At 44.0% G+C, this 27,826-nt stretch overlaps 1 protein-coding gene across 2 annotated transcripts in view; it reads left to right on the forward strand.

The window, feature by feature from the left end:
* Positions 1–27,826, forward strand: part of ADCY9 (adenylate cyclase 9) — a 143,696-nt gene that overhangs the window by 99,334 nt on the left and 16,536 nt on the right. For both annotated transcript variants that reach the window (XR_009559062.1, XM_030848577.2), the window contains exons 5-10: positions 1,478–1,695; positions 6,259–6,361; positions 9,240–9,448; positions 12,679–12,838; positions 19,218–19,366; positions 24,168–24,209. Coding sequence is in view for 1 of the 2 variants with exons in the window: in XM_030848577.2 (XP_030704437.1) it covers positions 1,478–1,695; positions 6,259–6,361; positions 9,240–9,448; positions 12,679–12,838; positions 19,218–19,366; positions 24,168–24,209 (881 nt within the window). In the remaining variant the exon portion in view is untranslated. The remainder of the gene's footprint in view (positions 1–1,477; positions 1,696–6,258; positions 6,362–9,239; positions 9,449–12,678; positions 12,839–19,217; positions 19,367–24,167; positions 24,210–27,826) is intronic.

Below are 27,826 nucleotides of genomic sequence, written 5' to 3' on the forward strand. Positions count from 1 at the left end.
TAGTCCCTGTCAGTGCCTCTCCTGGTGCACCCACCTGAGGGGACATCCTGTCTGGTCAGCTTCTCAGTTCCAAGGGCAACTCCTCTTGGGTGACACCATTGCATACCTTCGAGTCCTCTGGGTTTTGAACAGACCGATAAATAGCAGGATGGATGCTGACCTGCATGGGATACCCTGACGGGCAGTGAGACCTGTGGAGCTGGAAGCTGGACTCAGTGGCTGGTGGGATGTGGATGTGGAAGGAGAAGAGGGGAACCCTTAGGGTGAAAGGTGGGGCATGAGGAGGGCTTGGGTTAGGCCAGCAGCAAGGGCAGTGCAAAGAAGTCTCGCCTGGAGACCAGACCCAGGAGCCTCCAAGCAAGCTTCTGAATCAGGCGACTCTCCAGGGAGGCGCAGATCTGTCATCCTCATCCTCGGGTCGTTGGCCCATGGACCTGCACGATGCTGGGTCATTCCACGTCGTTTGTGTCCAGTCACCCCTTCTTTTTTTTTAATTGGAGTACAGTTGTTTTACAATGTTGTGTTAGTTTCTCCTGGAGAATGAAGTGAATCAACTGTATGTATACATATATCCCCTCCCTCTTGAGCCCGCCTCCCATCGCCCCATCCCACCCATCTAGGTCATCACAGAGCACCAAGCTGAGCTCCCTGTGCTATACAGGAGGTTCCCACTAGCTATCTGTTTTACACATGGTAGTGTGTATATGTCAATCCTAAAAACCCAAAGCATCCCACCCTCCCCTTCCCCCACTGTGTCCACATGTCTGTTCTCTATGTCTGTGTCTCTATTTTTGTCCTGGAACTAGGTTCATCTGTACCATTTTTCTAGATTCCACATATGTGTATTAATATACGATATTTGTTTTTCTCTTTCTGACTTACTTCACTCTGTATGACAGACTCTAGGTCCATCTACATCTCTACAAATGACCCAATTTCATTCCTTTTTATGGCTGAGTAATATTCCATTGTATATATGTACCACACCTTTTTTATCCATTCATCTGTCAATGGACATTTAGGTTGCTTGGGGTGACTGATTATTAGAGAAATGCAAATCAGTCACCCCCCTTTCTTAAGCCGCAGCCCTTACAGCTCTGGGTTTCCTTTCCCTGGATCCGCCCCTGCACTTCCTTCGAGTCCTCCTGGCTCCTGGAATGCTGGTTCTGTGGTCAGGAAACTCTGCGAGCCTCCCCAACTCCTGCCTCAGCCTTCCCCCTGACCTCCTTACCGGCTCTTCCCATGTCACCACTGTCCTGGGCGCCTGGAGGTGTGTTTGGAGGAGCCAGGGGGAATGGGGAAAAGCAGACCGGCAGAGAGGCAGAGGGCTCAGGTTAGAGCAGAGATCCAAAGGTGCAGGTTGTGGTGTGCAGGGCGCAGTCCAGGGTGCTCCGGTATGGCCGCGTTGTGGGGGATAGTGCTGCTGCATCCCACGCTTCAGCCTCTGTGTCTGCCCCCACTCCCTATCCTGACACAGGCTTCTGGAGGACCCAGTTCCAAAACGCAAAACGGACTGCTAAGCCCTCCCCCGGAGGAGAAGCTCACCAACAGTCAGACCTCCCTGTGCGAGATCTTACAAGAGAAGGGAAGGTGGGCAGGTGTGAGCTTGGACCAGTCAGCCCTCCTTCCGCTGAGGTTCAAGAACATCCGGGAGAAAACGGATGCCCATTTTGTTGACGTTATCAAGGAAGACAGGTAAGATGCAGCCACCTGCCTTAAAGCGAAGATTTGCAGGTAGAAGCTCCCCGTTTTCTGAGTCACCTCACCCCCCACGCATTTGCCTTCTATTGTCAGTGTATTTTGAAATAATTTGAAACTTACAGAAAAGTGGCATGAATAATACAAAAGATTCCCTTTACACCCTTTGCCCGATTTACCAACTTTTTGTGTGTGTGTGTGTGTGTGTGGTACGCGGGCCTCTCACTGTTGTGGCCTCTCCCGTTGCGGAGCACAGGCTCCGGATGCGCAGGCTCAGCGGCCATGGCTCATGGGCCCAGCTGCTCCGCGGCATGTGGGATCTTCCCAGACCGGGGCATGAACCTGTGTCCCCTGCATGGGCAGGTGGACTCTCAACCACTGTGCCACCAGGGAAGCCCCAATTTACCAACTTTTAACATTTTACTCTGCTTGTTTTATTCTCGCTCTCCCTGTGAAATTTATTTATTTATTTTTCTTAACCATTTGACAGTAAGTTAGATACATTGTGCTTTCTACCCCTTAAAACTGTATTTCCTGAAAACAGGGGTGTTCTTGCACGTGATCATAGCTACCTAATTCAGGAAATTTAACACTGATGAGGTGTTTTACCCAGTCTGCGGTTCCTATTCTGGTTTTGTTGTGTGGTCCCACGTGTCCCTCATAGCATGGTAGAGAATCACATGCTGCACCATGCGGTTGTCAGGCCTCTTCATTCTTTAAATCTGAGGCAGTTCCTCAGCCATTCTTGATCTTCCATGACATTGACATTTTTGAAACATGCAGGCCTGGCTCTTTTATAAAATATTCCTGAAGTTGGATTTGTGTGACATCTCCTCATGATTCTGTCCAGGCTGCTTGTGTGTCCAGATCCCATGGAGGTGACGTGTCTTCTCAGGCACCAGATCCAGAGGCCCGTGGTGCCCCCTTTGACCTCATCAGGGGTAGTGATGTTGATCAGCTGGGCGAGTGTTGCCAACTTCTCCAGTCTGTACTTATTTTCTCCCTGTGACTAGTCGGCCATCTGTGGGAAGATGCTTTCAGATCATGTAAAGATCCCATTCCTCACCACGCTTCCCTAGACTTAATCTCCATTGATGGTTCTTGTTTGAAACAGTCTTTACTATGTTGGTCAAAATGGCAGTTTTCCTGCTTCAGCGCTGACTCTGCATTTATCATTTGGGGCTTGGCGTTCTGCAGTAAAGAAGAGCTCCTCCCCACTTATTACTTAATCTATCCATCTATAGATTTATAAATCCATATAAATCCTCATGGAGTCCTGTTTTACTTAACATGACATCATTTATCACTGTCCTAATTAGAGTTTGATGCTCTAGTTGTCCCGAATCTGGCCTTTGGGAGCCCGCCTTCAGGCTGGCTCCTGTGTCCTTTCGACACGACTCCTTCATTTGTTTTGAGTGATTTCTTACTTTCCAGTACAACAGGCTCATTTTATATCTTCCCTGCCCCAGCTCAGGAATCAGCCGTTTCTCCAAAAGCCCTGGCTCCTTTTAGTGAAAAACGGTATTTACATATGTTAGTTATTAATGTTTGATTTAATGTCATTGTAGTCAAAGGCATACACTATGTGACTTCATTCCTTTTACATTTATTGAAACTTGTTCTGTGGTCTCACATGTGGTCTGTTTTGGTAAACATACCATGTGCGTTTGAAAAGAATGCATATTCTGCATTCTCAGGATGTTGTGATCCATAAACCTCAATTAGGCCCACGTGGTTGGCAGTAATGTTCAGATCATCTGTCTCTTTACTGACTTCTTTGTCTCTTGTTCTATCACTTATTGAGATAGGGATGTTAAAATCTCCAGCTGTGGTTGTGGAATTGTCTGTGTCTCTCTGTAGTCCTGACAATTTTTGTTTCAGGTATTTTGAAGCTCTTTTTTAGGTACATACACATTTATGAGTGTTATATATTCCTGGTAAATAATCCTTTTATCATTTTGAAGTGTCCCTCTTCGTGCCCAGTAATACTCTGTCTTGAAGACTGCTTTATCGGATATTAACATAGTCACTCTAGCCTTCTTATTCTTACTGTTTGCATGCTACATCATTTTCCATTTTAAAAAATTATAACCTGGGTCTTTATATTTGAAATACATCTCTTTTGGGTCTTGCTCCTTAAATCATTCTGACAATATCTGCCTTTTTTATTATATTTTAATATATTTATTTGCTTTTTAGCCATACCTCTTTACATTATTTTTCTTTTAATGGTTGCTCTAGGCAGTCTTATATTTTTATAGTCTTCTTATAGTTAATATTGCATCATTTCACTTTTTTTCTTTTTATAAATTTATGTATTTGTTTATTTTTGGTTGCATTGGGTCTTCGTTGCTGTATGCAGGCTTTCTCTAGTTGTGGTAAGCAGGGGCTACTCTTCATTGTGGTGTGCAGGCTTCTCATTGAGGTGGCTTCTCTTGTTGCGGAGCATGGGTTCTAGGCATGTGGGCTTCAGTAGTTGTGGTGCAAGGGCTCAGTAGTTGTGGCTCGTGGGCTCTAGAGTGCAGGCTCAGTAGTTGTGGTGCAGGGGCTTAGTTGCTATGTGGCATGTGGGATCTTCCCAGACCAGGGCTCAAGCCCGTGTCCCTGAATTGGCAAGCAGTATCTTAACCACTGTGCCACCAGGGAAGTCCCTGTATCATTTCACTTTAAATGTAGAAATCTTACAATTGTTTAGGTACATTACTCTCTTCTCATTCCTTATGTTACAGTTTTCACATGTATTACATCCATATACATTATAAACCCCAACCTCCAATTCCAACCTCTTGGTAATCTCAGGTTGGTCTCTATTGATTGCTTTTTTGTTGAGGATGGATCATGGTTTCCTGTTTCCTTGTTTGTCTAGTAATTTTGGATTGCATTGTGCACATTATGTACAATGGTTAGAAAACCTGGATTCTGTTACATTCCTTTGAAGAATATCAACTTTTTGTTTGTTTTAGTAGACAGTTAACTCATCTGAACTCAAACACCAAACTCTGTCTCCCCTGAGGTGGGCAGCCACTATTCCTTCAGCCTTAATTAGGCTTGTAGTCTGCCATGCACATGTGTATTTCAGGGGTCAGCCAGAGATTCGAGCAGAGCCTGTATGCAGAATTTGGGGCTCCCCCTTCTCTGGTCCTCTCTCTCTGGAATGTCCAACCTCATTTTCCATTGGTGGGCATGCTAAACTCTATTTTCTGGTTTTCCAGGTCAGTAAAACTGTAGTTTTTCTGAGTTTTAGCCATCTTACACGTGGTGCTGACTAATGACTCTCTTTAGGCAAAAAAAGAAAAAAAAAAAAAAAACACAAGAAATTCAGCCTGTTCCAAGTGTGGCTCTTCTCCATTTTCTTACTGCTTTGGTCAATTGCCAGTGCCTTCCAGGAGTTGTTTTTATATTTTGTTTAGGGTTTATAGTTGTTATCTGAGAGACGATTGATCTAACAGGAGCTAATTTCCATTCCCAGAAGTGGGACCTCCCAATATTAATCTCAAATGGGCAGTGTATTTTATAGTGTGGATCCTGCCACTTGACTGCAAAAATGAAGCCATTACATTTCCTTCTTATAGCTGCTTTGTTGTTTTTCCCTCTGTCCATACTTGCCAAGTGGAGGGGAGGATAGGGGGTCAACATTAGGGGATAGAATTTTCTCTTTTCTAAGTCTGAGAGCCCAGTAAGGTATTGCACACTTAGCACAAAAAGAGAGCCCACTCTGCTTCAGGGAAAGGAGGAACTACAGTGAACCCTACTGTGTGTCAGGCACATGATAGGCTCTTTACAAATTTCATCAGATTTAATTCTAGTAGTTATTATGTGAGGGAGAGAGACATCCCACAGCTGCATTTGCCTTCTGAAATTATGCTAACATTCCCTTAAATTTATAGTAATTTTCTGCAGGATAAAAAGGATATGACTGTTTGCTAGCAGTCCGTAAAAGAATGAAAGAGTCACGTAAAGCAGGCTTGATTTCTCTGCTATTAAAATCATTGAGCATTATCATTTCACATGCAATCTGCATATGTGACAGTAGCACCAAAATTACACTAACTATAAACACAATTTTGTGATAACAACCTGTTAGCAGTGACAGTGGTAATTACTGTCAGTACTCTGAGTGACAGGACAGCCGGTTCTGAATTATGTTTGCAAGGAAGCCTCCAAATCAACATAAGTATGCTCAGTACAGGGATCTGCTGGTCCTTTGGAAGGGAGCATTTTATAGAACAAAAAAGCTGCTGCCTCCTTCTATTCTAATTCTGGACGTTAGGAAGATGTTTTCAAAAGCACGGTTCTGATGATGTGTGTTATGTTAATGGTGAATGGGCATTCTTTTGTGGAGGGGAAACCTAAAATGGGATTATGTCTAGAAGCATGAAGGAGTTTCCAGAGACATGTTCTAAAAGGGGCAGTTGAGCAATGTCTATTGTATGGTGACTTTTAGTACAGCTTTTGTGACATGCTTCACAAATGGCGTTTCAGTAGGTAACTGATCTTCTGATAAAATAAATGTAACGATTGTGCTGCACGTTGATTGATTGCATTTATTGTCTCTTCTAGCCTGATGAAAGATTATTTTTTTAAGCCACCCATTAATCAGTTCAGCTTGAACTTCCTGGATCAGGAGCTAGAACAAGCCTACAGGACCAGCTATCAAGAAGAGGTGCGTGGCTCCTTATAATTTTACCAAAGACATGCGTCGTTTTCACTGCAGTTCACGATTAGTCTTGTGCTTTGGAGGCCATTTTTGTTTTCCTGAGTGACAGGAAATTGACGGCTCATATTGATTTCCCACAGTCTGTAAGCCCTAAATTTCACCTGTATGTGAATTTATCTTCACAAGGGAGAAAATCCCAAATATCTCTACAGCAACCCTGGCTTGTCGTCTCCCAGTCCCTCTGCTCTGCAGCTGGTGCATCCCCAGGCGCCCTTGGCCGTGCTCCAGCCCCTGGAGGCCTCGTACGGGGTGAGAGGGGTAAGGGGGGAAACTCCAGCCCCACCTATTCTCTGTTCTCAAGGAGGATTTCTCCCCCTGTTCCCTGTCGGCTTTCTTCCTACTGAAATGGGACAAGAGCTGAGAGGGCTTTCACCTTGCTCGGCTCTCCCGCCTGCTTTGGTGCTGAGCCCTCCTCTACTGCCCCTCCCCTGCCTTAACTCCTGTTGTCCTGTAACTCTCAGCCCAAACATCACTTCCTCTAAGAAACTTTCCCTTACCCCAGACTGGATTTTTTCCTCTGTTATACTGTTTCTCCGCAGCTGCATCCCAGTTTGTAATCTCTTCTTGTGGGACTGTTGATTCATATGCCTCCTCCTGGACTCTCCACTCTGGGAGGCAGGACCCTGTCTCTCATCTCCACTCTACGTGGCATCCAGTCCCCACACCCACAAGTGCTCAGTAGGGCTTGGTGGAAACGATGAATAAATACGAGAACCTAGAGCCTGGTTTGAGTTCCAAGAAGCCAGCTCCCTGCATTTTTCCCAAATCTAACCCAGCTTAGTGTTCCAAGGTCAAAAATGCATACCCTCCCAACCCCAGAGCCAGAAGGATTTCTCATTCGACTCCATTTGTTCATCCAGCAGATCATCCCTCAGTGTCTGTTACATCCAGGCCCTGACCAACCCCGAGAGTCCTAGTGAACCAGACAGGGCAGTTTATGCCTGTGGGGTTGAGTTTCGTCAGCCTCCTGGGTGGTGAATACCGTTAATACCCCAGGCGAGGCTCACTCTTGTGGACTTGGGAGTTGGTTGGTTGGTGCCTTTAAGGCAAAACAGCAACCTTAATCCTCACAGCAACCCTTCAAGGAAGCTTATGATTGTCCCCATTTTACCAAAAGAAAGCCGAGGCCCAAAAAAAAAAAAAAAAAAAAAAAAAAAAAAGCCAAGGTTTAGAAAGCCGAGGCCAGGAAAGGCCGAGCGGCCGAGATCCCATCGCTAGGATTGGGCACCTGCCTGATTCAGGGCCAGGAGCTCCCACCCACTCCCGGTGCTGAGTACAGAGCCTCCCCAGCAGAGGGCACAGGTCACCAAATGCTCACTGAGCGTCTGCACCGCCGGGTCCTGCTCCTGGGGCTGGGGTGTAGCGTCGACAGACACTCACAGGGAAGCAGTAACCCGGCAGAAATGAGAATCCAGACACAGGGGCCCCATAATGGCCGCAGAGCACACCGACCCCAGGTCGAGGGCCCAGAAGGAGCCCGTGTTAGTGGGAGGACTAGCAATTAACTGAATTAAGGAACGTTCCAGAGAGGGGCCAGCACCTGCAAACCTAACCTTGGAGATAAGACAGAGCCTGGGTGCATCCAGGGAGCTGTGGGCGCTTCTGTCTGGCAGACAGGGTGGAAGGGGCAGGTGGGCAGGGGCCCGATGACAGCTTCCCACACTGTGGATGTTATGCTAAAGGCCAGGGGAGCCATTGAAGGATCCAGAACAGGAGTTGGCACTATCAGACTGTGTTGTATAAAGGTCACGTGGCTGAGTTGTAGGTAATGGGAGTAAATGAGCCCGGAGGCCTGGGGTGCAGGTGGGACGCTATCCCTGAACCACAGGGCCAGCTGGCGAGGATGGGAGCGATGCAGGAACGGTGGGAGGCTCCAAGCCGCCCCCACATTAGGCCCCCGCTGCACTTTGTGATTTCCCATCTAAGCATCCCCAGCACCCATAAGGCGCAGGGTCCCATTTTATCCCTCTTTCCAGTTAAGGAAATGGAGGCACAGGGACAGTAGGTGACATGATCAAGATGCCACAGCCCCTGGCCGGGCTCCTCCTTGGCTGTGTGACCTCTAGTGGCCACCTCACCTCAGCCTCCCAGCCTGTGCCCTGAGATTGGGAGCATTTCCTCCTTGAGGGCTGTGTGAGCATCGATTGAGGTCGTGCCCCCAAAGGGTCCACATGGTGCCTGGAACAAGTCTCTCTCAGACTCTTTGGCGTTGTCGTCATTTTTTCCCTCCTTCCCATGATTTCCTGACATGATGTGCATGTTGCTTTGATACACTGATGACACCACCCATCTCAGACTCCTGTCTGTCCCACCATTAGGCCATGAGCCCCCAAGGGGGTTGTTTCATGCCTGCCCTCGAGCCCTGCACAGCATCCAGGCCCAGAGCAGGCTCTTGCTGTCACTGTTGCTATTGACCTCCTACTTCTGTATGAAGCCAGCTTTCACACACCCTGAGCCTGGGACCCAGCGTTCAGTGGAAGCTTCTAGCATGTGGCTTTCCTGTTACTGTCTCTACAGACGCAGAGTCACTGACTTTGCCTGTCGATAGCTTGCCTTTCAGGCTCAGGGCGTCACATGCCTGTGAGAACTTAATTGGTTTGTAATCAGTTGCTGTGTGACCTTGGACAAGTTTCTTCACTTCTCTGTGCCTCAGTTTCTTCACTGTTAGGTGGGGTAGGAGACGGCCTGCCTGAAGCACTACTCACCCTGTACCTGGTCCGCAGGAGGCAAGTGCTCAGCAAGCATCTGCTGTTTTTTCCGCCTGGATTATACTTCTCCAGGAGGATACATCCAGCAGCATCTGTTCACACTCCCCCCCAAACAGGTTATAAAGAATTCTCCCGTGAAGACTTTTGCCAGTGCCACCTTCAGCTCCCTCCTGGATGTGTTTCTGTCGACAACAGTGTTTCTGATTCTCTCCATTACCTGCTTCCTGAAGTATGGGGCCGCCTCCATGCCACCCCCGCCGGCCGCCCTGGTGGTCTTCGGAGCAGCCCTGCTTCTGGAGATCCTGTCCCTCGTGGTCTCTGTCAGGTAAAGGCCCACCTGCAGCACTGCCCAGCTGTTAGCCTTTAGCTCCCTCTGCTGGTGGAACAGCCAGCTGTCTCCATAACCCATTTCGGGGACGGTCCTCTTTTCTTCCCTCGCCCAGCCTGCTTCACTGGCTCCTCCCTCACCAACACGGGCCCTCAGCACAGGTGGGCACTCACCTTACCAGTGGGTCACTGTCCTCTGCAGCCCTAATGCCACCAACTAGTCTGCTGATCTCCCAAATCAGATACTTAAAGAGAGAAAGTGGGAAGATAGGGAATAAGAAAGCAAGGCAGAGAAAGAAGAGGTAGGTGTACAGGGTACAGCTGGTAAGGGGCTGCCAGCACATCAGCAGGTGCCTCTCCTGAATGTAAGGGTGAAACCATAAACCTCTAGAGGAAAGCACAGGCCCAAGTCTTCATGAGCTCGGATCAGGCAACGCTTTCTTAGATACGACATGGAAAGCACAAGCAACCAAAGAAAAAATAGTTAAGATGGACTTCATCAAAATTTTAAACTTTCATGTTTCAAAGAACACCATCATCACTTTTCACCCCAAAGTGAAAGAGAACCTACAGGATGGAAGAGAGTATTTGCAAATCATATCTGTGACAGGGGTCTAATATCTAGAATGTTAGCTCAATAATAAAAAGACAGTCAACCCATTTAAAAATGGACAGAGTGTCCGAAGAGACAGCAGAGTCCCTCTGGGAGGCTGGGCCCTCAGGGCTAGCCCAGTTTCAGGCCCCACCCCACTCAGGAAGCTCACAATGTTTCTACTGATACAAACAGGGCCTCCACTCACGCTGGGTCCTTGCACCAGGCCCACCCCCTTCCTCCAGCCCTGTCCTCTCAGCAGGACAGCCCCACACTGGGGATCGGAGAGAAATGCGGTAAAGGGCCCTGACCTTGAGTTTCTACTCCTCCCCAACATCCCAGGACAGGAAACCACAGCTTTGGGTCTGGCCCTGAGACTCCCAAACTCAAGATCCCTCCCTTCGAAATGGATGAGCTGGACACCTGCCCCCTCCCTTCCACACTCCCCCCTTCCCCCCCAACTCCCCACTGAGGCCCGTTCAGCCCTTTGCCAAGGGCTTTCTCTGGCTGCCAGGGGCTCTTCCCTTCCCTCCTCCTCCTCCCAGTGGAGGGAACTCTAAGGCACATCCTCACCATCTCCCCAGATTCGCCACCAGCGTGGAGCTGCATTGCCCACAGCAGGTGACTCCTCCCCAGCACAGCCCTCCCCTGGGCCTGCCTCCCTCCATGTCTCCACAAGCTGCCTGGGACCCACTTCCAAATGAACTGCGCCCTCTGTGGGCCTGCCCTGGGCCTGGGGACACCCGAAGGGACCAAAACAAGGCATCTTCTGGCCCCTAGTCTTTTTTCTTCTTAAAACAAGCTTTATTGTGATATAACTCACAAACAATAAGTTCACTCATAAGTGTACAATTCACAGATTTTTAATAAACTTACAGAATTGTGCAAACATCACCACCATATGATTTTAGAACATTTCTGTCACCCCAAAGAAAAGCCAGTACCTACTTCCAATCACTCCCCTCCCTGCCCTGAGTTTCTGTCCGATGCGGGGCTCACAACTGGTTAAGGCTCTTGATCCCTCTGAGGCAAGCGTTTTCTCCATACCTTTTCTAAAGAACCCTTTACATGATTGTTCCCTGTTCTTCGGACCCAATTTGAAAAAATCTGGGCTAAGCCAGGTTAAGGACTGCAGAGGACTGTGGGCCATGAGGATGCCAGGCCTGGTTGTGCCCGGCGCACCCACATCTCCGCGGGGCCACTTTGCTCCTGCCTGAGCCTCTGGTGTGATGTTGGTGCCCAGGAGAGGGTGGGGCCTGGGGGATTTCCTCTGGCCCCACTGAGGGTGGATATGGGACCCTAGGTCAATAAGGACCTACACTGGTAACTGAAGGTGTGGACGCCTGGGTGGATGCGAGAGGCCCTTGACAGGCTTTTTACCTTTGAAGGCAAGGGAAGTGGGCCTGCCCCACCTGCACCCTCACCGAGGTGTCTTTAGAGGGGACTGTGTGCGTGGTTCTCCCTCCCGAGGCGGACCCCCAGTGTCCTCTCCTCCACCTCCCGCTGCTGTTGACCCAGGGATTCTTCCTGCAGAGAAGCAGTTCTCGGCCCCACACACTCAGCTCCCCATTCTCCATGAAAAACATTTTATGATGCCACATCCCTACCCTGAAGTATAGCCCACGTATACACACAATTTCAGAAGCAATCAATGAAATGCCATCACTCCAATGTGAAGGAGAAATGGCAAGAAAGCCATTTAAAATAATATACGTGTAGCGCTTCACCTCGAATATGCCAGGGCATCACCACCTGGGCAGCCACGCCAAAGTCGTCAGCTGGGACAGCTCCCAGTGCGGACTGTTATGAGTGTGCGGGTTTGGTGGTATGAGCCCCAGGAGCCTGTGATGTGGTTTCTGAGATGCTGACGACTCTTGGTGGTGTCCCAAATAAAACTACGGGTAATGTTGTTTGGTTTACCCAGTAGCTGCACTCCTGGAAAATTCAGTGTATGTTACTGCCATACAGAAACCACTTTCTGTTTGTAAACAAAACGCAGTTAGGCTGTAGGCTGAAGTCATCGTCAGCAGGGGGTGTGTAGCAGTCATGTGGGGCTTAGGGCAGAGCCTCGCTGTACATCACAGGACATCACCCATCCCCAGCTCCTGCCTATTGGTGCCAGTAGCACCTGCAACCATTGAGGCACCAAAAAAGCCCCACAAAATTCTGAACACCACTGATTCACTTTGTTATAAAGCAGAAACTAACACACCATTGTAAAGCAATTATACCCCAATAAAGATGTTAAAAAAAAAGAAAAAAAAAATTCCGAACACCTCCTGAACCACCCACTTGAGACCTCCCTAGAAGCAGGCAGTAACAGGTGACAGGTGACCTTTTTCAGGACCTGTTAGTATTTGCCTGCCTGGTTCTTACATGCTCCATTTAGACTCACAGAGGCCTATGCTTGTCTTTTACAAGCACGTCTTATCCGAATGCAGCAAGTAACCTTAAAATACGGTATGGTGAGCTGAGTGAGTCCAGTTTACTTGCCATTGATCAAAAATAAAGGAGGCGGGGGTTCTGCCCGTCGCCCACACCAGCGGCCACAGCATAGGCCAGGGTTGGGAGTGGCCCTGGCTTTGGGTCCCCCACCCACAGATACCCCGTTTCTCCTTTCTCCCCCCCGCTCCCAGGATGGTGTTCTTCCTGGAGGATGTGATGGCTTGTACCAAGCGCCTGCTGGAGTGGATAGCTGGCTGGCTCCCGCGCCATTTCATCGGGGCCATCCTGGTGTCCCTCCCCGCCCTCGCAGTCTATTCACATGTCACCTCCGAATTTGAGACAAACATACACGTAAGTAAAGTCTTGGTGATTTTGTGTCGGTGCTCTTATGGACTCCCTGATCACTTTTTAAAAATATAAGCCTGATGGCTTGGGACAGCAATTTAAATATAGGCCCTTAAAGAGGCGCAAACTCTTCGTCAGTCCTTTGAACTTGTCTTTTTAAAAGACTTGCCTGGGACAGAGGAGCGGGCAGGGAGGTCAGCCCAGGGGCTGCTCTGGGGAGATTCCCTGGTGGACCTGTGTCCTCTCCAACCCCTCTTGGTGTCCTCAAGTCCCAAATCGTTTTTTTTTTAATTTTTAAAATTTATTTTATTTATTTAATTTTGGTTGTGTTGGTTCTTTGTTGCTGCACGTGGGCTTTCTGTAGTTGTGGCGAGCGGGGGCTACTCTTCGTTGCACTGCGCGGGCTTCTCAATGTGGTGGCTTCTCTTTTTTTTTTCGAATTTCATTTTTTTATACAGCAGGTTCTTATTAGTTATCTATTTTATACATATTAGTGTATACATGTCAATCCCAATCTCCCAATTCATCCCACCACCACCCCCACCACCGCTTTCCCCACTTGGTGTCCATACATTTGTTCTCTACATCTCTGCCTCTATTTATGCTGTGCAAACTGGTTCATCTGTACCATTTTTCTAGATTCCACATATATGCGTTGATATACGATATTTGTTTTTCTCTTTCTGACTTACTTCACTCTGTATGACAGTCTCTAGGTCCATCCACATCTCTGCGAATGACCCAGTTTCGTTCCTTTTTATGGCTAATATTCCATTGTATATGAGTACCACATCTTCTTTATCCATTCATCTGTCAATGGGCATTTAGGTTGCTTCCATGACCTGGCTATTGTAAATAGTGCTGCAATGAATATTGGGGTGCATGTGTCTTTTTGAATTATGGTTTTCTCTAGGTGTATGGCCAGTAGTGGGATTGCTGGGTCATATGGTAATTCTATTTTTAGTTTTTTAAGGAACCTCCATACTGTTCTCCATAGTAGCTGTATCAGTTTGCATTCCCACCAACAGTGCAAGAGAGTTCCCTTTACTCCACACCCTCTCCAGCATTTGTTGTTTGTAGATTTTTTGATGATGCCCATTCTAACTGGTGTGAGGTGATACCTCATTGTAGTTTTGATTTGCATTTCTCTAATAACTAGTGATGTTGAGCAGCTTTTCATGTGCCTCTTGGCCATCTGTATGTCTCATTTGGAGAAATGTCTATTTAGGTCTTCTATTAGGTCTTCATTTTTTGATTGGGTTGTTCGTTTTTTTAATATTGAGCTGCATGAGCTGTTTATGTATTTTGGAGATTAATCCTTTCTCCATTGATTGTTTGCAAATATTTTCTCTCATTCTGAGGGTTGTCTTTTTGTCTTGTTTATAGTTTCCTTTGCTATGCAAAAGCTTTTAAGTTTCATTGGGTCCCATTTGTTTATTTTTATTTCCATTACTCTAGGAGATGGGTCAGAAAAAATCTTGCTGTGATTTATGTCAAAGAGTGTACTTCCTATGTTTTCCTCTAAGAGTTTTATAGTGTCTGGCCTTACATTTAGGTCTTTAATCCATTTTGAGTTTATTTTTGTTTATGGTGTTAGGGAGTGTTCTAGTTTCATTCTTTTACAAGTAGCTGTCCAGTTTTCCCAGCACCACTTATTGAAGAGACTGTGTTTTCTCTATTGTATATCCTTGCCTCCTTTGTCATGGATTAGTTGATCATAGGTATGTGGGTTTATCTCTGGGCTTTCTATCCTGTTTCACTGATCTATATATTTCTGTTTTTGTGCCAGTACCATATTGTCTTGATTACCATAGCTTTGTAGTATAGTCTGAAGTCAGGAAGCCTGATTCCTCCAGCTCCGTTTTTTCCCTCAAGATTGCTTTGGCTATTTGGGGTCTTTTGTGTCTCCATACAAACTTTAAGATTTTCTTTGTTCTAGTTCTGTAAAAAATGCCATTGGTAATTTGATAGGGATTGTGCTGAATCTGTAGATTGCCTTGGGTAGTATAGTCATTTTCACAATATTGATTCTTCCAATCCAAGAACATGGTATATCTCTCCATTTGTATCATCTTTGACTTCTTTCATCAGTGTCTTATAGTTTTCTGACTACAGGTCTTTTACCTCCTTAGGTAGGTTTATTCCTAGGTATTTTATTCTTTTTGTTTCAATGGTGAATGGGATTGTTTCCTTAATTTCTTTTTCTGATCTTTCGTTGTTAGTGTATAGGAATGCAAGAGATTTATGTGCATTAATTTTGTATCCTACAACTTTACCAAATTCATTGATTAGCTCTAGTAGTTTTCTGGTGGCATCTTTAGGATTCTCTATGTATAGTATGTCATCTGCAAACAGTGACAGTTTTAGTTCTTCTTTTCCAATTTGTATTCCTTTTATTTCTTTTTCTTCTCTGATTGCCGAGGCTAGGATTTCCAAAACTATGTTGAATAATGGTGGCGAGAGTGGACCCTCTTGCCTTGTTCCTGATCTTAGAGGAAATGCTTTCAGTTTTGCACCATTGAGAATGATGTTTGCTGTGGGTTTGTCGTATATGGCCTTTATTATGTTGAGGTAGTTTCCCTCTGTGCCCACCTTCTGGAGAGTTTTTATCATGAATCGGTGTTGAATTTTGTCAAAAGCTTTTTCTGCATCTGTTGAGGTGACCACATAGTTTTTCTTCTTCAGTTTGTTAATATGGTGTATCACGTTGATTGATATGCGTATATTGAAGAATCCTTATATTCCTGGGGTAAATCCCACTTGATCATGGTGTATGATCCTTTTAATATATTGTTGGATTCTGTTTGCTAGTATTTTGTTGAGGATTTTTGAATCTATATTCATCAGTGATAATGGTCTATGATTTTCTTTTATTGTAGTATCTTTGTCTGGTTTTGGTATCTGGGTGATGGTGGTCTCATAGAATGAGTTTGGGAGTGTTCCTTCCTCTGCAATTTTTTGGAAGAGTTTGAGAAGGATGGGTGTTAGCTCTTCTCTAAATGTTTGATAGAATTCACCTGTGAAGGCATCTGGTCCTGGACTTTTGTTTGTTGGAAGATTTTTAATTGCAGTTTCAATTTCATTACTTGTGATTGGTCTGTTCCTATTTTCTGTTTCTTCCTGGTTCAGTCTTGGAAGGTTATACCTTTCTAAGAATTTGTCCATTTCTTCCAGGTTGTCCATTTTATTGGCGTAGAGTTACTTGTAGTAGTCTCTTATGATGCTTTGTATTTCTGCAGTGTCTGTTGTAACTTCTCCTTCTTCATTTCTAATTTTATTGATTTGAGTCCTCTTCCTCTTTTTCCTGATGAGTCTGGCTAAAGGTTTATCAATTTTGTTTATCTTCTCAAAGAATCAGCTTTTAGTTTTATTGATCTTTGCTACTGTTTTCTTTGTTTCTGTTTCATTTATTTCTGCTCTGATCTTTATGATTTCTTTCCTTCTACTAACTTTGGGTTTTGTTTGTTCTTCTTTCTGTAGTTCCTTTAGGTGTAAGGTTAGATTGTTTATTTGAGGTTTTTCTTCTTTCTTGAGGTAGGACTGTATTGCTATAAACTTCCCTCTTAGAACTGCTTTTGCTGCATTCCGTAGATTTTGGGTCATCGTGTTTTCGTTGTTATTTGTCTCTAGGTATTTTTTGATTTCCTCTTTGATTTCTTCAGAAATCTCTTGGTTATTTAGTAACGTATTGTTTAGTCTCCATGTGTTTATATTTTTTTACATTTTTTTCCCTGTAATTTATTTCTAATCTCATAGTGTTGTAGTTGGAAAAGATGCTTGATATGATTTCAATTTTCTTAAATTTACCAAGGCTTGATTTGTGACCCAAGATGTGATCTATCCTGGAGAATGTTCCGTGTGCACTTGAGAAGAAAGTGTAATCTGCTGTTTTTGGATGGAATGTCCTATAAATATCAATTAAATCTATCTGGTCTATTGTGTCATTTAAAGCTTGTGTTTCCTTATTAATTTTCTGTCTGGATGATCTGTCCATTGGTGTAAGTGAGGTGTTAAAGTACCCACTATTATTGTGTTACTGTTGATTTCCTCTTTTATAGCTGTTAGCATTTGCCTTATGTATTGAGGTGCTCCTCTGTTGGGTGCATAAATATTTACAATTGTTATATCTTCTTCTTGGATTGATCCCTTGATCATTATGTAGTGTCCTTCCTTGTCTCTTGTAACATTCTTTATTTTAAAGTCTATTTTATCTGATATGAGTATTGCTACTCCAGCTTTCTTTTGATTTCCACTTGCATGGAATATCTTTTTCCATCCCCTCACTTTCAGTCTGCATGTGTCCCTAGGTCTGAAGTGGGTCTCTAGTAGACAGCATATATATGCATCTTGTTTTTGTATCCATTCAGTGAGCCTGTGTCTTTTGGTTGGAACATTTAATCCATATTCACATTTAAGGTAATTATCAATGTGTATGTTCCTATTACTATTTTCTTAATTGTTTTGGGTTTGTTTTTGTAGGTCCTTTTCTTCTCTTGTGTTTCCCCTTTAGAGAAGTTCCTTTAGCATTTGTTGTAGAGCTGGTTTGGTGGTGCTGAATTATCTTAGCTTTTGCTTGTCTGTAAAGCTTTTGATTTCTCCAGTGAATCTGAATGAGATCCTTGCTGGGTAGAATAATCTTGGTTGTAGGTTCTTCCCTTTCATCGCTTTAAGTATATCATGCCACTCCCTTCTGGCTTGTAGAGTTTCTGCTGAGAAATCAGCTGTTAACCTAATGGAGTTCCCTTGTATGTTATTTGTCATTTTTCCCTTGTTGATTTTAATAATTTTTCTTTGTTTTTAATTTTTGTCAATTTGCTTACTATGTGTCTCAGTGTGTTTCTCCTTGAGTTTTTCCTGCCTGGGATTCTGCGCTTCCTGGACTTGGTTGGCTATTTCCTTTCCCATGTTAGGGAAGTTTTCGACTATAATCTCTTCAAATATTTTCTCTGGTCCTTTCTCTCTCTCTTCTCCTTCTGGGACCCCTATAATGCGAATGTTGGTGTGTTTAATGTTGTCCCAGAGATCTCTTAGGCTGTCTTCATTTCTTTTCATCCTTTTTTCTTTATTCTGTTCCGCAACAGTGAATTCCGCCATTCTGTCTTCCAGGTCACTTATCCGTTCTTCTGCCTCAGTTATTCTGCTATTGATTCCTTCTAGTGTATTTTTTCATTTCAGTTATTGTATTGTTCATCTGTTTGTTTGTTCTTTAATTCTTCTAGGTCTTTGTTAAACATTTCTTGCATCTTCTCGATCTTTGCCTCCATTCCTTTTCTGAGGTCCTGGATCATCCTCACTATCATTATTCTGAATTCTTTTTCTGGAAGGTTGCCTATCTCCACTTCATTTAATTGTTTTTCTGAGGTTTTATCTTGTTCCTTCTGGTACATAGTCCTCTGCCTTTTCATTTTGTCTGTCTGTGAATGTGGTTTTTGTTCAATAGGCTGTGGGATTGTAGTTCTTCTTGTTTCTGCTCAGTGGCTTCTCTTGTTCTCTTGTTGAGCATGGGCTCTAGGCACTCAGGCTTCAGTAGTTGTGGCACACGTGCTCTGTATTGTGGCTTGCGGGCTGTAGAGCGCAGGCTCAGTAGTTGTGGCACATGGGCTTTGTTGCTCTGCAGCATGTGGGATCTTCCTGGACCAGTGCTCGAACCCGTGTCCCCTGCATTGGCAGGCGGATTCTTAACCACTGCGCCACCAGGGAAGTCCCCCAAATCAGTTATTTTCTTACACGTTTTACAAAGAAGCATCTGACCCATGTTTCCAGATGATACAAGGTAATATTCTATTATACATCAACTATACTTTATATATTTTTTTAAAAGTTTAAAAAAAAAAGATAATGTTAGTCTGAAGAACTGGCACAAACAATTGACTGGCACCTGGATCAGCTGCTGTTGATCAGGGAAGGAGCATCCAAGTTAAACCCCATAAAGAGTGAATTCATCCTGCTGTGGAAGATTACATTTTTGGTGCCAGCAAGTATAGCATGAAGTACTGGGTGGGCTGGCTGCATTTGATACTTAAAACCAAATCACATTTCCACTGACACACAGCAGGGTGCCTGGAGGACAGGCTTTGGGAGGTAACTGGTTACATGGTGGAAGTTCTCAACCAGGGCAGTCTACCTTTCCTCTCCTCCAATGTGACGTGTGCAATTTGCACACATCAGGAGAGGAATTTTAGTGCCAGTGAGACTTGTAACCGAAAGCTCTGGTAATTAATGATTTATGATCTGTCCCTGAAACCACCAGATATTTTGTTAAACAGAAGGACAGGTAAGTGAGCGTGTCGTTTGCTCTCGGGGTGCCCAGTTGGAGGGAAGGCAGGTGAGCCCGTGTGGCAAGGAGGGGGCCTGGGGTCCTCACCGAGCCTGCCCCTCATTGCAGTCCACCGTGTTCACGGGCTCGGCTGTCCTGATCACCGTGGTGCACTACTGTAACTTCTGCCAGCTCAGCTCCTGGATGAGGTCCTCCTTGGCCACAGTCGTCGGGGCCGGGCCCTTGCTGCTGCTCTACGTCTCCCTCTGCCCAGACAGGTACGTGCACTGTGCCCTCCACAGAAGGACCACCTTTCTTCTTCTCCTTCTCACTTTTTCTTTTTGTTTTAATTGAAATATAATTGACATAGAACATATTAGTTTCAGGTGCACTATGTAATGATTTAATATTTGTGTATATTGTGAAATAATCACCACAGTAAGTCTAGTTAACATCTATCACCACACAAATATTTTTTTGTCGTGATGAGAACTTTTAAGAGTTACTCTTGGGGGAATTCCCTGCCGGTCCAGTGGTTAGGACTCTGAGCTTTCACTGCCGGGTTCGAGGGTGCGGGTTCGATCCCTGGTCAGGAAACTAAGATCCCACAAGCCATGCTGCATGGCCAAAAAACAAAACAAAACATGTTACTTTCTCAGCAACTTTCAAATATACAGTACAGTATCATTAACTGTGGTCCCCATGCTGTGCATTACTTCCCCAAGACTTGTTTATTTTATAACTGGAAATTTGTACCTTTTGACCACCTTCACCCATTTCACTCACCTCCCACCCCTGCCTCTGGCAACCACCAGTCTGTTCTCTGTATCTATGAGTTCATGGGGGTTTTTGTTTGTCTTAAGATTCTACATATAACTGAGATCATACGGTATTTGTCTTTCTCTGTCTGACTTATTTCACTTAACATAATGCTTTTAAGGTCTGTCTATGTTGTCACAAATGGCAGGATTTTCCTTCTTTTTTATGGGTGAGTAATACTGCATTGTATATATACCACATCTTCTTTATCCATTCATCCATTGATGGACACTTAGGTTGCTTCCCCTCTTGACTATTGTAAATAGTACTATAATGAACATGGGGTTGCAGATGTCTTTTCAAGTTACTGTTTTTGTTCCCTTCAGATATATTCCTAATAGTGGAACTGCTAGGTCATATGATAGTTCTGTTTTTAATTTGGGGGGAGCCTACATACTGTTTTCCATAGTGGCTGTACCAATTTACATTCCCACCAATAGTGCACGAGGCTTCTCTTCACATCTTCAACAACGCTTGCTATTTCTTGTCTTTTTTATAATACCTGTTCTAACGGGTGTGAGGTGATGTTTTACTGTGGTTTTGGTTTGCATTTCCCTGATGATTAGGGATGTTGAACAGCTTTTCATGTACCCATTGGCTATCTCTGTCTACTTTGGAAAAATGTCTATTTAGATCCTCTGTCCATTTTTTAACCAGATTGTTGGATTTTGCTGTTGAGTTGTGTCTGTCCCTTGCACTTTCTCGTCAGGACTAATGCACTCCACCCGAACAGACATTTCCTGTCACAACATGAAAGAGCTTTCAGCATACATAAAGTCAACAACTTGATGAAATGCCCAAAGAGTAATACACAAACGAAAGAAAAAGAAAATAACTTTAATAACATTATATGTATTGAATATTTGCCTGCAGACATCCTGGGGTGACCATCCCCAGCAGACATCATGCAGCAGTCACACGCTTGAACTCGCAGTTGTCCCTCGGTATCTGCAGGGGATTGGTTCCCAGACCACCCCTTGGATACCAAAATTCAAGAATGCTCAAGTTCCTTCTATAAATGGCATAATATGAATATTTTCATATAATCTACTAATGCCCTCCTGTATACTTTAAATCATCTCAAGATTACTTATAATACCTAATACAATGTAAGTGCTATGTAAATAGTTGTCAGCATGTGGCAAGTTTAAGTTTTGCTTTTTTTGAACTTTCTGGGATTTTGTTTTTCCCTAATATTTTCAGTCTGAGGTTGGTTGAATCCGCAGATGCACAACCTATGGACGCAGAGGGTCGACTGTACTTATGATGAAGAAGTTTGAATTTAAGAAAGTAGGACCAGAAGCCGTTTCATACAAGACTATCAAGAAAATGAAGTGATAGAGGTATAGGTGACACAAAAATGAAAAGAGGAAGCTGGTCCTAACCTTTTGTAGTAGGGCCAGTGTGCCAAGACAGGTTACAGAGTGTTGAAGTGGAGGAAATGAAGAAGTGTGATGGTCTTGCGAGTGACCTGGCCTTATTCATAAATATCATGTCATAACAGTTCTCCATGTTGTAACAGGAAACGTTAGGGCAATGACGAATCACTGGAAATATATCATTTATCTTGAAATCCTTCCACATATTGAAGAGTGGATTCCATCCCTGGTACTCAGATGGCCTTCAAAGCCCTCTCACGGGGACTTCCTTGGCGGTCCAGTGGTAAAGACTTCGCCTTCCAATGCAGCGGGTGCGGGTTCGATCCCTGGTCGGGGAGCTAAGATCCCACATGCCTCGCAGCCAAAAAAACCAACATAAAACAGAAGCAGTATTGTAACAAATTCAATAAAGACTTTAAAAATGGTCCACAACAACAACAACAAAATCTTTAAAAAAAAAAAAAAAGCCCTCTCACAGATGGTGTGGGGAAGAGAAACAGGAGCTTTGTGAAGACCCCTGGGGGCAGGATGTGTTCTTACTGCTGTGCTACAAAGAATTTAAAAATTAAAATATAGAGGATGGCAGTGATAGGTGCTATATTTGAAACATCCTTTGTTAATGAAATCCAGTAAGACCCCTACCTTTCATGTGTTCTACAAATTAAATCACATTTGGTTCTTAGCGTTAAAGTGAGTCTGAGGGCTTCCCTGGTGGCGCAGTTGTTGGGAGTCCACCTGCCGATGCAGGGGACGCGGGTTCGTGCCCCGGTCCGGGAGGATCCCGCGTGCCGCGGAGCGACTGGGCCCGGGAGCCATGGCCGCTGGGCCTGCGCGTCCGGAGCCTGTGCTCCGCAACGGGAGAGGCCACAGCAGTGGGAAGCCCGCATACCGCAAAAAAAAAAAAAATGAGTCTGAAATTACCTGTTGCACATTTGCAACTGCTTTTGTGGCTTTTAACCTTTTCAACTAAATATGTAGTTGGAAATACGATGATACCTTGGATAGCAGAGTGCACACGGTGAGTAATTTATTCAGAAATTTCAGGGGAATGTCTCAAAGCCATTAAGCTTCTGTTTCTGTAACAGACTTCTCCTAAATGTTGGACTTTTTTGTAACTGCTTATGTTTTATGTTAGCACATATTAAAGAATCATTTATTTAAAATTACAGTGGGTTTAGGTTAGGATATTTCAAAATTACATGGGACATTTCCCTATTGTGCTTTGCAGGGCATCTAACATTCCTGGCTCCCCAAACAATCAGAGGGACCCCCAGTGTTTCCAAAATGCCCCCTAGGAATGGTATTACTGTTGCCAAGAACCATTGCTCAAAAGTAGAAAGTGGTCCAAGTTGTCTCAATATCAGACAAAATTGCCGTAGTGCATTTTGGGTATTACCAAAGCAGTGGTCAGTAATGGACAGGGTGAGTATCCTTCCTCAGTTTACTTAATGAAATAATAACCACATGAAAGATATTCAAGTTCTCTGCAAATTAAGATCAAAAAGGAAGTAGAAATGTCATTCAGCATTTGAAAGGAAACTTTAATGAATAGTTAAATTACTTTAAGCAAAACAAAGTGTCATTTTTCCTTTCTGAAGGTGCGGCCTTTTGGAATTATGGTCATTATAAAGCTCTTTCCCAAGAGCATGAAATTCAACAGTCTGACTTTTAACCTTTTAGATCCAACACAAATACTCCATCAGCCATTCACAGTGTCATTTAGTCACTGGTGCAGGCCTTTTCCACTTGGATCTAGAGAGCCGTAGCGATAGGAAACCCATCCATCGCCTTTTCACCTAGAAATCAAATAGCAGGTCTTGAGGTAGGGCTGGCGGTTGAATCTCTGCTGGACCCAGTACACCCGCATTCACGCAGAATCTTTTCAGCCTGTCCACCCTGTCACTGCTGAGCCGAGCCCAGCGTAGGGAACATGTGGGGAGGACAAAACATAAACTCAACTCCTGTGAAGCTGACGGGGGGGACTCTTCCAGCTTTGGGGAGACACAGACACGTGGGTTACAGCAGTGTCACAGTCACGTCTGGACAGGGTAAGAAGAGGACAGTTTGTGTGTAGCTCTTGTTTTTCTTTCCTTTTCTGTGAAGTCATTTAATACCTCCTGTAATCAAAAAAGCCACTCTGAGCCCTCACTGGCCTTTGTTGCCCAGGAGAGCTGCTCACAGGTGCTCTGCAACGTCCCCTTTTCAGGGAGCAAGGCTGGGGGACCTGAAGGATGAAGCATCAGGGCACTTGCCCCGGGTGGAGAGGTTTGGGTGATTTGTGGGCCTGAGTGGACGCTGGGTAACATGACCCCAGAGGAAGCTGTGCAGCATGTGGAGAGAATGGGGCTGGGTGTCTTGGGTACCTTCCCAAGCACCAAGAGAGAGGTCTTTAGTTAGGTGTGGTTTTGATGCCTTAAAATTGGGGTTTGATTGCTTTGGGCATCACCAGTAGCAAAGTCCGTCTTCTCCAGTAAGTAATCTGCCAACGCCTCCGGCGGGGCCTTTTGACATTGATCCTTTGTCAGTAGACTTCGCTGTTTGAACGTGACTGAAGTTTCTAGCCTGTAGGACACGACACCATAGATAAGTCCTTAACAGCAAAATGAAGTCCTTAGAGATTCTTCCTTGATTTCGCTTTTTAGTGGTTGTGCCTACTTTCCACAGCTGATATAAAGGCTTTTACATTGTTGTCTTTACCATTTTGTCATTCTTCATTAACACACAGCATCAAATTATAATAGAAATTTACTATCCTTAACTTTCTACCTTGATCTCCACCTTAAAAATAGGAAAGTTGTTTTTATTTAAACTCTTCTCAGATTGCTTTGTATAATGCCCTTTTTGCTTTTTATAATAATAGTTTTCTGCATTTTAATTTCAGTTCCATAGTAATTTCACACCTGGATGCAGTACAGAATTTCAGGTAAGCTTTTAACATTGTGCCTATATCTGAATAAATGGGTGTAACTGTATTATTACTGCTGGTTATTTCTAAGTTTCCTGAAAAACAGTTGTATCTTGAATTAAAGAAACAACATATGCATTCTTACAAGAGTAAGTGGAAGATATCTATTTGTTAAAATATCAGTTCATACTTATAATATCTTCGGGAAAATGAATAATTGTTAAGACATAGGCAGGGGACTTCCTGGTGGTCCAGCGGTTAAGACGCCATGCTTCCAATGCAGGGGGCCCAGGTTCAATCCCTGGTCAGATCCCGCAACTGAAGATCCTGTACATGGCAACAAAGATCCCGAGTACTGCAACTAATACTCCGCGCAGCCTAATTAATTAATTTTTTTCAAAAAAGACATAAGCAGGTTTCTCCCACTCTCTGAAAGTAGAGCGTTCCTGTGAAAACTTTCCTAAGCCAAAAAGTGAAGAAGCAGTTCCGTTAGGACACAGCTTGCTAACGGAGGCACAGAGTAAGTTGAGGTAAAGCACAGATGCTTACAGACACAGTTCAGAGCTGTGGTGGCTGATGCTGCGATGCTCAGTGTGGTTCCAGGGAAGGAGCTTGGCGGGGCCGCTCCTGCCTCTCAGGATGGCGCTGCCTCTGTAACACTCACTGCGAAACAAATGCTGAACGTTAGTTTTGCTTTTTGCCTTTTTTTCTAAAGGCAAAAATCCCCTTCAGATTTCTTTCATTAGCAAAAACAGGTACTAATGTAGGTCTTTCATCAGAGCAAAGCGGTGAAAAGCGAACTTTCAAAAAGCGAGGGTTTCCTGTGTTAGATTTGGTTTAATTTTATATAAGACATTAGAATGTTACAAAGGAGATCTCACAAATCAAAGAAAATTTATTCCCTAAAATATTTTGAAATAACCGACTAGAAATTTGAAACAAATAAATGTTGGGCCCTTGCTTTACTATAAACATCAAAATTAATTCTAAATAAATTGAAGTCAAAAATTTTTAAATTATATAAAACTATATAAACATCTAGAAAAAATAAAATTAAGCAGTTCTCAAGCTTCTAAGACAGAGATAACTTTCCAATCTTACAAATAATAAATAGAACCACACGCACAAAAAAATAAGACTGACCGAGGGGATGATAAAAGCAGACTGAAAAAAATAGTGAGACTGTTATGTAAAGAGCTAATTAAGACCTGTGTAGATAAAAGACCAAAAAAATCACAAAAGAGGAAATGTAGTAGAAGATAAATAGGCTACTACACAAGTCATTGCACTATTAAATAACTACAGAATTCCTTCTGATCTTCAAATCATACCTTCAAAATGTTACCATGTGAATACCCAGTGTAGGCCAGGGTGTGGCACATATATGAATTGATGGTGTTTAATATAAGTTTGTTTAATCTACACAGTAACCTGATATATTAGGTAACTTTGTCCCCATTTTCCAGATAAGAAAGCTGAAGCTCAGAGAAGGAACCTGCCTATGGACACTGGCAGTGTTCAGACCCTGGCCTCCCTCACTACCAGGCCATGCTTCTTCTGCCATGCCTCATTACTTTTCAGAATGGTACAATAGTTTTGGAAAGTAATTTGGCAATCTATAAAACATAGTCATAAAAATGTCCATCACCTTTAAACTAATAATTCTGTTTTTGCTTATCTGCTGAGGAAATAATTCAGCATTTGGTAAAGGCTGCATGCCCCAAAATATTGAACATCTGATTGATAATATTGAAAGTTCATCAGCAACTTCAGTTGTCAGTAAAAAAGAAATTAATTAAATTATGATACATATACCCAAATATTACAACTGTTAAAATGCAGCAATGTGGAAAGCATTTATGGTTTTCATTTTTCATTTATTATGTGAAATTACATAGGTCTTATAGCTACAGCTAGGTATTTCATTGTATATAAAAAAAAGTAAGATATGTAATACTTACGATCTAATGATGAGTGATGATTTTTTCTCTGTTTCTACAATTAAAAAATTAAATACCTGTAGACATTTAGATGTTGGGAAGGAGAATTAAAGTGACAATGGAACAAAAACAGAATACAGATGTTTCTGTGTATGATTGACAATTATAAGATTTAGTAGCAAAACACCTAATATCTTTTTTTAAGTTAACTTTCTTTTGACGTATAACACATACACAGAAAAGCCTCCAGATCATGAAGACAGCTCAGTGAATTTTCACTAGTGAACACACCCATTTAACTGCCACCCAGACCAAGAAATAGAACATTACCCAGAAGCCCCCCTTATGCCTCCTCTTGGTGCATCCCGCCCCCATCCTAGGCGTAGATTTTAAATGGCATGGAAATATACCAAAATTTTAATGCATCCCACGTTGAGCTGGCTAGGACGAGTGGTCTTTGTTTTCCGTTTTTCTCTATTTTGTAATCCCTCTTTTCCGTGATAATGAACTATACTGTTTTTTACTCTGACTTCCATTTGTCCATCTATTAAGTTACCTCTTGCATTTAGTCACAAAATTCCTCCTTTTGGGACTGCCCTTTACTATTTGAATTTAGGAGTAGAACCATCGCCTTCCTTGTTCCTTCTGCAGTAGGATAAGAAGTACAGGTTGTAGAGTGGAAATAATTCTCTCACCCGCTGGTTACAGATCTTCTGTTGCAAGGCAGCCCCTTGGGCACAACATGTCAGCCTGTGCATTAGGACCCTTCCTTTTAAGCAAAGGTAAAAGCAAGCAGTGCAGTTGTTTCCCTTTCCCTGTCACACCTGCCCACGTTTCGTATTCTTCTGCTCCACCCAGAGGGCACTGGCCTGTGCCCATCCCAGGCTCAGGCCACACTGCCGGCTTTAGCTACAGCACAATTGAGGAAACCGAGACAATGCCACCCAGTTCTACCACCGGGTTCTACAATGCCTGGTTCTAGGATGACCTTAAGCCTTGGTGACGTCTCCTAATAAAGAGGCTGTTCCTCAGTGTTATCACTTTGGAGAAACCGGAGGAAAGGTCAACTCCTAAGCCAAGGAGATGGGCTCATGTAGAGAAGACTCACTCCCTCCAGATTCTCTCCCTACTCTGAGCCAACAAGAGGGCTTGAGGGGCTGGACATAGATCTGTTTTAGTATCTAAAATAGTTATTTTGTTTAGTACTTTAGATTCATAGTAAGTACTGCCATTTGTTTAAATGACAGTTGGCAAAATAAATGAGTGAAGTGTGGTGCATCTTGCCATAGAGGCTGTTTTGGGTTCCTGGTTCTTAGGCATTAAGTCATAGAACCTCTGTCAGGGTCCCCAAGACCACCCTCAGGTCTGATCATTCACTTGGAGGACTCAGGACTCAGCACATGGTTGTACCCGTGGCTGTGGTTTCTTACAGCAAAAGGACACAGAGCAAAATCAGCAGAGAACAAAAGTGCATGGGACAGAGTCCAGAGGAAACCAGGCGCCAGCGTTCGAGAGTCCTCTCTCAGTGGAGTCGTATGAGATGCACTTAATTCTTCCAGCAATGAGCTGTGACAGCACGTGTGAAACACCCTCCTGGGAAGCCCATCAGAGACTCCAGGGTTTTTCTTGGTGGCTGGTCACATAGGCGCCCTTTGCCTGGCATGTACCAAAATTCCAGATTTTCGGAAGGAGGGC

This window comes from Globicephala melas, chromosome 15 (assembly GCF_963455315.2).
Source record: "Globicephala melas chromosome 15, mGloMel1.2, whole genome shotgun sequence".
Lineage (NCBI taxonomy): Eukaryota > Metazoa > Chordata > Mammalia > Artiodactyla > Delphinidae > Globicephala > Globicephala melas.